The 10,065-nt window shown below is 52.6% G+C and overlaps 1 protein-coding gene across 1 annotated transcript in view; it reads left to right on the top strand.

Annotated features, from left to right (window-relative positions):
* PRR12 (proline rich 12) overlaps window positions 1-10,065 on the top strand; it is a 22,558-nt gene that overhangs the window by 8,071 nt on the left and 4,422 nt on the right. The window contains 4 exon segments of the mRNA XM_025048789.1: window positions 5,890-6,038; window positions 6,136-6,269; window positions 6,518-6,800; window positions 6,802-7,000. Of these exon segments, the coding sequence (XP_024904557.1) occupies window positions 5,890-6,038; window positions 6,136-6,269; window positions 6,518-6,800; window positions 6,802-7,000 (765 nt within the window).

The raw sequence follows: 10,065 nt of genomic DNA, 5'->3' as shown, positions 1-10,065 counted from the left end.
TCCGCGCAGAGGACATCCCGTCCCTCAAGGTGAGTGCCCCGCGGGCCCCCGGCTGGGCGCGCTGGCTTAGGGCGGTCGAGCGTTTGTGACAGGCCGGATGCAGGTGCAGAAATGGCTAAGACAGCTCCCCGGCTCGGGGCCTTGCTGAGTCCACAGTCCCCTGGGCCTGCTAGAGATGGTCCGCTGGCACAGCGGCGGACATGCCCACCTTTGTGATGTTGTTTACGTGTGTGTGCCACGTTTAAATAAAAAACAACTGTCAACCGTTTGCTGCAGAGATTCTGGGTGCTAGAGTTACGGGATGGAGCAAGCAGGTGTCAGCCTGGTCTCGTGGACCTTCTAATGTAATGGCACAAGAACATACAGCTTTGTATGTTCTTTGGTGAACACTTGAGGCATGGACATAACATGCCTATGCGTGCACAGGGGTCACCTGTTAATGTAATAGCCGGTGCTTTGGGATTGCTGTATGTCAGGCACGTCGTAAGCATTTTCTGCAGACCAGCCCATTCACCACTTCCAGTTACCAGGGACTGGCACACTCGGCCCCCAAGGGCCCACTGGTTGTTTTTATAAATAAAGTTTTATCGGCACAGAGCCGTGCCCATTCATTTGCATATCGGCAGGCTGCTTACTCCGTACAGTGGCAGAGTGGGGTATTTTCAGCAGAGCCTAGCTGGCCCACAGAGCAAAAAATATTTGCTGTGGTTCTGTTACAGAAAAAGGTTGCTGGCTTCTGCTGAGCTTGATTCCTTGGACGGGTAGAATGGAATCAGGGAATTAACATAAGTGTTTGACAAGGATAGGTGACATCACATGCCTGTGTGGGGCTTCTCAAAGGGCACGAGGCAGAACGAGTGGTCCTAAGGTCAGCAAGCCATTGTCACCCTGATGGTGACACCAAAGGCTAAGGCCATTCTCTGTAGGAGTCACCATCACTGGTGGTATCGGCCACGGGGAACTGTGTTCAGCCCTTGATGCGTTACCACGTTTAATTTAATCTCGGCTGTTTGTTCTAAAGTACAGACGGAGAAATTGGGGGATTCATTAGTTATAAGGATTGGGACCATGGTTTTTATTAAGTTTGCTTTGTGAGATGAACTTAATGTGTTTTTTTCCCTGTATTACTTTTAATCTATTTTATTGTGGAAGCAGCAGAGCCAGTAGGATAAGGGACTGGATGTACCCATTACTTAGCTTCCACCGGCAACACCTCCTGGCCGGTCCTCTTCCTCTCCACTCTGGCTCATTCTGCCCCCGCCCCACCCACCCCAGGCATCATATTCTGTCACTCATACTTTATCAACCTTTTAGCGTGACATTTGATACATACAAAGCAACAGTCAGAAGAGAAGTATAAGTTGTAAAGCAAAATGCTAGAATCGACACTCACATCTACCCCTAACCCAGCCAGCAGCCAGAACATTCCCAGTGCCTCAGGTCTCATGCGTCCACTCCCTGGCCAGCCCTCTTGCGTCCCCCATGGTCATGCTCACTCCCATAGTGCCTTGCGTACATTATTTTATCTTAACTTCTCGACTTCTGAGGCTGATTTGGCCAATCAGCCTGGGACAGACAAGGAAGATATTGAACAAACAGCCATCAGAGGAATGGCTACAGACTCCTCGGGGGACAGGATTTGGGGCGCGTCACAGTCCAAATTTAGTTTGATCTTTTTGTTTTTTCTTTAATCGTGGTAATCTATACATACCGCGAAGTGAAGCTTTTTAAGCGTTTTTAAGCGTAATTTACTTAAGGTATTAATATTAAGTAAATTCACATCGTTGTGTGGTCATCACCACCATCTTTCTTTATTTTCTAATCACCTTCCTTTGTAGGGATTACTATCCCCACTTTATAGGGCGGGAAACTGAGGCTCGGCACGGTAATAGCCTTCCCAGGCTTTCGCAGCTGTGACCCACACCGAGCTCTGCTTGTCCCCCCGGCCCCAGAACCCATGCTCTCAGCACCAGATGGAGCCACTCTGTTACTCTGCCAAATGACAGACATGTCAGCAGCCAGTGCTGCTAGGCACCCAGCACCGGGCCGAATGAACACGGCTGTGGCGCAAGGGACTGTGACTTTGCCAATGTACAGATGAGGAAGTTCACGTTCAGAGAGAGGGAATTATTCAGCTGGTGGGTGCAGAGCCAAGACTGGAGCCAAGGCCATCTGATGCCACCTCCCAGCTGGCACAGGGCTGGGGAGGGGACCGGGCAAGGACTCAGATGCTTAAAATACAACGTGCGTATGTTAAAATGGGGGACACGCAGCCCCAGGACTGAGCCACCGATGCAGATGTTGGGGACCCTCGTGTGCCTAGAGTTGGGGTAGGCTGGCCGCATGGCGATGGAGAGCCCAGCTGGCTCGTATCTCCGCCACTGGCGAGCAGGACTGGTGTCAAACCTTCTTGAGCCTCAGTTTCCTCATCTTTAACGTGGGGCCAATCGTATCAGTACCTCCTTCGTGCAGCGGGAGGACCCAGCCGTGCGGCTTGTCCAGCGCTCCGACTGTGGGTGGCACGTAGAAGGTGCCCTCTAGGCATACGCTTTGCTTCTCTTATTCATCTCGGTGATCTTGGCCAAACCTCTAGTGCAGAGCTTGGCACAGTTTTTCTGTAAAGGGCCAGATCGTAAATATTCTAGGCTTTCAGACCACTTAAGGTCTCTCTGCCACATATTCTCGGTTTCTTGTTTGTTTTTACAATCCTTAAAAAATGTAGAAACTGTTCTTACCTCTTAGAGTGGGCCATGGGCCGTCGTTTGTCTTACAATGAAGACAGCACTTAGAAATACGGACCATATACATCATTGAAACTTTCTCGGGTTCACGTTTTAAAAAAGTTAAAAGTTAGGTGAGGTTAGCCACAGGAATGTATTTTCTTTAACCCAGCGTATCTAAAATGTCATTTCGTCGCGTCATCGATGTAGAAAAGGTTAATGAGATGTTTTATGTTCTATTTTGCACACCACGTCTCCAAAGTCCGGTGTGTATTTTATACTCCTAAGCATTGAAACTTTCTCGGGTTCACGTTTTAAAAAAGTTAAAAGTTAGGTGAGGTTAGCCACAGGAATGTATTTTCTTTAACCCAGCGTATCTAAAATGTCATTTCGTCGCGTCATCGATGTAGAAAAGGTTAATGAGATGTTTTACGTTCTATTGTGCACACCACGTCTCCAAAGTCCGGTGTGTATATTATACTCATAAGAACGTATTGGTTCAGATCAGCTGCATTTCAGGAACTCGAGAACCGTGTGTAGGGAGGGGATGCTGACTTGGACAGCACAGGGTTATCCCCCCAGCCCCTGCTCTGGCCTCCCTGTCTGTAACATGGGAGTGATAATGTTAACTCTCAGTTCTTGGGGATGTTGAAGATATAGCAGGATGTAAACTCTGAGCATGTAAGAGTGTGTTGGATGGAGGAAAGGCTGCCGAGGGTGATCGGGGCAGAGAGAACCGTCTGTGTAAAGGGCCTGTGGTCAGGGAAAGCATGACAAGCTTGCGATGTGCAGGGATGCAGGAGGCAGAGTGGCTGGACAGTGAGCGCCAAGGCTGCGGACGTGGGCAGGGGCCAGATCGCCGTGGAGCGAGATCACTGGGCACCAGCTTGAGAACCTGCTCTGGGTTGTCCGGCCACTGCTAGGGGCCCTGGCCAGCAGGGAGGTGGCTGGGGAGGTGTCAGTCCTGATTTGCTGTCTGTCCCCCGCCTCAGTTCTGTGACAGCGACTTCCCTATGAGTGGACCCAGCGGCTTTTCTTCCTAACACCAGGCTTAGTGCTTCTGGCGTACTCATATCCTGCTGCTCACTGCCCTGGTCTCAGCTTGTCACCGTTCAAATTCCCAGGAGGGAATCCGATTGGTCCAGCTCAGCATTTGGGATTCAATATGAGGATTGTGATTTGCCTGTTAATTGGCTGCCCCGGTCGGCTCTCCTCCAATCAGCTGCGGCTTCCATTGAGCCGGGGCTGTGGGTGGGACAGCTTCCCGTGTGAGTGGAAGGTGGGCCTGGTGGGTGACAGGATCGACATGAGAGGCAGGAAGGATGTGGGGCTTTGGGACTAACTGGCCCTGGTGGAGGAGCTGACAGGCTTGATTGGCAGGAGATTGGTTCCAATGACCGGTGCGGGGTGCGCAGGGGCCTCCTGGGAAGAAGACATCAGGCCCAGTTGGGATGCGATGAGCCCAGGGGCCTGAGTCCAGCTAGAATCAGCCCACTCCTTAGAGGAGGCAGGTCAGCAGCGGGAGGAGACAGGAAGGCTGGTCTCCCCTGGCTCGGGGAGGTTGCTCTGGTGGATTCCTCAAAGGGTTCTGAGAACTACAACAGGGTATATCGTTCACATGGAGAGGGAGAAGGCACCCCGAGGAGGACCCTACATGTGCAGAGGCCTGGAGGTCAAAGTCCGGGGCTCGTCTGCTGCAGTTTGAGGGGTCTGCATGGCCTGCAAGGCAGGGCTAGGAGAAAGGAAAGAGCTGGAGGCAACGTCTCTCTGTGCCATGCTGTGGGGTCCGCGCTGGGGCCCTGGAAGGTTTTGGAGTAGACTTCTATGTCCTTGAAAAGGATTTGGAATAGGCTTTTTAGTCCTTGGGCCTTGACCTTGCCCCTGAAGACCCAGGAGGGAGGACCGGGAACCGTGGTATCCTGCAGGTTGCGACATCTCCATCTTTGTCTCATCCTGTCGCTCGCTCTCGTACGAGGCTTCGGACAAGAGCCTTTTCGGGCCTCATTTTCATCAGGTTATGGTAACCCCTTATTTGCATTCCCCTGGTTGATCCGACGGACACGAAAAATCATGTGAAAGCGGTTGACCTAAACCTTATACCTGGCACACAGGTTTCAATGCTGCAGCTGCCGCCAGGGGCAGACATCACTAATTGATCCCACCATCCACTCCCGCTGAGCCTGGCGCTCGGGGCAGCCGTGATCCATCAGTCGGAGCTGTCATCTGAATCCCGTTTGATCACTTGACTGTGGATTCTTTGAAGGCGGGGATGCCCTCATTCATCTCTGGGTTATCGTGGTGCCCGGTGCACATTCGCTGCTATGTCTTTATTCTTTTCTTATCTGTGCCTGTCAGTGGCTCTCTGCTAGAGCCACAGCTGTCACACACTTTCTCTGGCAGTCCCTGCTCATCATCCGGTCACCTCATGGAAGGAGACATGATCCTTCCAGGATTCATTGAGGTGTCACTTCTTGCAGGAAGCGTTCCTGGGTTCAGATGGAGTTCAAGGTCCTTCTAGGTTTCTGGGGCATCCACCTTTAGTACATTTATTACTTGTGCTGTTATTTTTTTTGTGGCTGCGTCTGGCTCAGTGTCCGTCGGTTCCCAGTGCCCAGCCCTGGGCACACAGGCTTCGGCATGGGGGTGAGGGTCTGAGCCTGTTGGAGGAGGTGGAGAACGGGGGAGGCTTCCTGTCACCACATCCTGCGCCGCTGTGGATAGGCTGGTGAAATAAATGGTCTCGGGTAACTTGTCAGCTGTCTTGTTTTTGGCACGAGCCACAGCCTCGCCCTGCTTTGTTTATTTGCTTGTCTGTCTTGTTACCTCTGTGACGGAGACCCCCATATAAAAAGCTTTGTCGCTCTCGTTCACCCCTGTACCCTTGGTGGGCGGGTGCTCAGGTTTTGTCATTACTTGGAGTCACGCGGGGGGCTTGTACCATCACACCATAAAGCTGTATGGAAACTGAGACCTCGTAGCCTGAGAATGAACGTCCAGAGATCTGTGGATGAGCCGTGGGAGGACAGGGCCAGACTCCAGCTACGTCCCCAGGGCTGAGAACATCAGGAGGCCGAAAGACGTCGGTCAGCTGCATGTTCATCGATGTTTGTTGACGCCGATCCTTTTTCTCTAAGTGGGTGTGTGGGGAGGTCAGGGGGCCAGGAATGAGGGCCGACCCTACCAACCTTGCTGTGCCCTCAGCTGGCGCTGCAGACGGGGCGTGAGCCACCACCCATCTGGCGAGTCCAGAAGGCTCTGCTGCAGAAGTTCACTCCGGAGATCAAGGACGGGCAGCGACAGTTTTGTGCCACCAGTAATGTAAGCCTGTGGAGGTGGGGCGGCAAGGACTCGGGGGGGCCCCAGCGCGGGCTGGGAGTCTTGAGTGTCAGGCTGCCTGACCGGTTTCCCTCCAAAATATTTGGGGTATTTTGGGGATGCAAAGAATCGGTACCAGCGTCTTTACGTAAAGTTCCTAGAGAACGTCAACAAGAAGGATTACGTGAGGGTCTGTGCTCGAAAACCGTGGCACCGGCCTCCAGTGCCCGTCAGGTACCGTGGGGGCGGGGGGCGGCCCGGGCCACCGGGCAAGGAGGTGGAACGTGCCAGACAGGAAATAGAATTGGGCAGAGGGACAGAAGATGGGGGACAGAGACTCGGAGAGAGAGGGAGACAGCACCTCGGTGAGGGAGAAGCTGCTTCTATGCTTAGAGCTATGAGCCAAGCAGAGGGGTCCCAAGGAGGACAATTTGGGTTTCTTGGGGGCCGCTGGCTACTGTCCCTTCTGTGTTCCTTTCCAGACGCTCTGGACAAGCCAAGGGCCCCGCGTCGGCCGGAGGTAGCTCGGCACCTCCCCCCAAGACTCCAGCACCACCTCCCAAGCCTGAGACCCCTGACAAGACATCTGAGAAGCCCCCGGAGCAGACCCCCGAGACGGTCATGGCCGAGCCCCCTGTCCTTGAGAAGCCATCCCCGCCACGGCCTGTCGAGAAGGAAAAGGAGAAGGAGCGAGCGACACGTGGGGAGCGGCCGCTGCGGGGCGAGCGGGGCACAGGCGGGCGGCAGACGCGGCCCGAGCGGATGGCCCGAGCGGAGCCTCGCCACGGGACAGCCCGCCACCTCCCGACTGCCCAAGGCTCGGCCCGCCAAGGTGAAGGCCGAGCCACCCCCCAAGAAGAGGAAGAAGTGGCTGAAGGAGGCAGCGGGCAATGCCTCGGCGGGCGGGGGCCCGCCAGGCAGCTCCTCGGACTCAGAGTCATCCCCTGGAGCGCCCAGCGAGGACGGTGAGGCCCTTGGCAGGCACGGATCTGGCGGGGCGGCTTGGGGAAGTGACTCCGGGGCCTTCAGAAGGAGGCATGGGTGAGGGCAGTCCAGAGGGCTCCAGGCAGTGTCAGTGAGACCGTAACAATAAGTAAATAAAAAATACTAACAATAGCTGGTGATTTTGTGGCATCTCACTAGACGCCAGCTGTCAGTTCTGAGTTCTTGATGCATATTAACTTGTATAATTTTCATAGCAGTCCCAAGAAGTAGATATTACTGTTATCCTCATATACAGATGAGGAAACTGAGGCACCAAAGGAGTGCAGCGTGGCTGGGAGGTGGCATCCCACCCAAGTTGGAATGTAGCCAGCGGAGCCTCAGATTCCGTTCTCCAGCGCTGCACCGTTTTATCTCAGAATAGGCAAGTTCTGAGGGCCGAGGAAGATGGGGGCCCAACAGCTGTCCTGGAGGCCCAGAGATATGGCATTCCCCATGCCTCACTGGGTGGCTCCAGAAAGGGGGTGTCACCTCGTTGTGCCTTAGTGACCTCACCTGTGAAATGGGTTAGCAATAGATAAAGCACATAGAATACTTGCCTGTAGTAGGCACCAGGTGTGAACTCCATTGCTTAGAATGATGTCTGCTCTATAATGACAATAACAACAAAATGTTTAAGTACACATACGTAAAATAAATATAACGGTCAACTTTTCTTGAGTGCTTACCAGTTGCCAGGCATTATTTTAAGCATTTTCCACGTGGCTCATTTTATCTTTACATAAATCTTTAGGTAGGTGCTGTAAAATTATCCTTAATTTTAAAGATGAGCAAACAGACACTGGGAGGTGACCTGACTTGCTCAAGGACTCAGGTATAGTGCAAGGGTAGCTGTTTTAACAGAGACTCAACGTATGTCTAGTTAAGTCAGAGGTGGGACCGTCTATCCATCAAAACCCTCAAGTACTTGGAGCGTCCTGAAGAATAAGGGGCTCTTAAGGTTGTCCGGGGTCCCGCTTTCTTCCCCTTCTGTTGCTCTGCTGTCCCCGGAATGGTCAGAGGCAGCCCAGCAACCCGGGAGCTGCAGTCCTGCCAGTAGGGAAGGGACACAAGGGCAGAGAAATGACCCCACCTTCCTTTTAAGTACCAGAGCTGAGTGGGCGTGGCTCACATCCTGTCTTCTCGTATCCCATTGGCCAGAACTAGTCATGTAGCCACACACAGTTGCAAAGGAGCCTGGGAGATGTAGTCTTTTAACTGGGGCAGGCGGAAGCAGTTGAAGCTGGGGCGGGAAAGTGCTGGCAAGTGGGGAGGTTTACCAGAGGGCTAGATTTGGAGGTTTTTTTGTTTTTTGTTTTTTTCCTTCTCTGGCCCTCAATTTGCTTCTCTTTTTTTCTTAAATGGGTTTATACATCTAATTCACATACCACATAGTTCACCTATTTAAAACATAATTCACTGGCTTTTAGCATAGACATAGAGTTGCATGTTTGGGCAATTTCAGAACATTGTCATCACCCCAAAAAGAAAACCCTGCACCCTTCAGCCATTACTCCCCTTTGTGCCCTCCCCCTAGCCCTAAGCAACCAGTAATGGACTATCTCTATAGATTTGCCTAAAATAACAATGTTTTTGAGATTCATTCATGTTGTCGTAACACGTTATCGGTGCTTCATTCCTTTTCATGGCTGAATAATATTCCATTGTGTGGATCTACCGCATTTTATTTATCCATGCACCAATCGCTGGCCATTTGGGTTTTTCGCTGTCTGGCTATTGTGAATAATGCTGCCGTGAACATGCATGACACCCCTGTGTTTTCTGAGCCTGGGAAACGAGAAAACTACACTCTACACTCTTAGGGGAACAGTTTCTCTGCCAAGGGTTAGTATCTCCCTCTGGGTCTGGGTCTGGGTCTGTCTTCCCGAGCCCAGGAGCCCAGGAGCTCGTCCAGGGCGGGGGGATGCCCTTGAAGCCTTTGCCCAGTCCAGGAGGCCTCAGAACCACGCCTCTTGCTTGTCCAAGACCAGCCACCCTCCACGTGCTCGAAGTTAATGCTCCCCTTTCTTGTGTTCGCAACGAGAGTTTAGAAAGAGGCTGCAGTGATGTCCGCTCTCCCTCTTTCTTCAGTCCGAGCCCATCCAGCTTCCTCATCCTCTTGCTGAAGGTGTTTATTGAGTATGTACTGTATGCCACAACTGGGGTGCCAGTAATAAATAGAATACACAAAAATATGTGTCCTCACAGGAGCTGACAGTTTAGCCAGGGGAGTCAATCAGATAAATATGTTATATAATAGAATACAAAACAATATGAAAAACCATCAGTGTAAAGATGGCTGGGGAGGATTAAAGGCAGTTAAAAAAAATAAATCCGGTGAAGAAGTTCCAGGCGGCATACTGGGTGATGTTTAGGGATTTGGGGAAGGCTTCTGGAAAGGACATTGGAGCAGAGATCTGAATGTAGCTGGGCCATGTGACTTTGGGGGAGAGAACATTCCAGGCTAGGCATGTCAGGATCAGGAAGGAGGCCAGAGGCTATAGTGAGTAAGAGGAGAGGGTGAGAAGTGAGGGCAGAGAAGGAACAGGACCAGGTCTTGGTGGGACAAGGGGCCTGGGGCTTTGTGACCTCACTCGCAGGATTTTGCCCCAAGCGAGATGGGAGCCGTAGGCGGGTTTGGGCCCAAGTCTAACAGGGTCTGACTTCCACTGCCAAGTGGGCACTCGAGCCCCTTAAAACAGCTGTCTCCAAGGCCCCTCCGTGTGGATAAATCACCTGGACACTTCTCATGCTTCTTCCTAAGGGATATTCTGGGGCCTTCTCATGGCCCTCCAGCTTCTCTTTTCTCCCCGACACTCCTCGGGTTTCTCGTGAGTGTCCCCCAAGTCTTGTCCTTGGCCTTGTTGCTTCTCATTCTCCACCTGTCACCTGGCAGGCTCCCCCACCTTTCCAGAGGGCCTCAGGCCCGTCTCTTCCCCCTGGTCACCCTCCAGGCTTCCTCTAACCCCCTTCCCTTCAGCTCCCACTGAGCTCCTTGTCCTAGGGTCCCTAGCTCAGGGATAGCCCAACTGGCTACCCCCCCAGGCCA

The sequence above is a fragment of the Pteropus alecto genome, unplaced genomic scaffold (genome assembly GCF_000325575.1).
Source record: "Pteropus alecto unplaced genomic scaffold, ASM32557v1 scaffold41, whole genome shotgun sequence".
NCBI classification, from domain to species: Eukaryota; Metazoa; Chordata; class Mammalia; order Chiroptera; family Pteropodidae; genus Pteropus; species Pteropus alecto.
The sequence above is the reverse complement of the archived record's forward strand: the minus strand, read 5'-3'. Positions and strand labels throughout refer to the sequence as shown.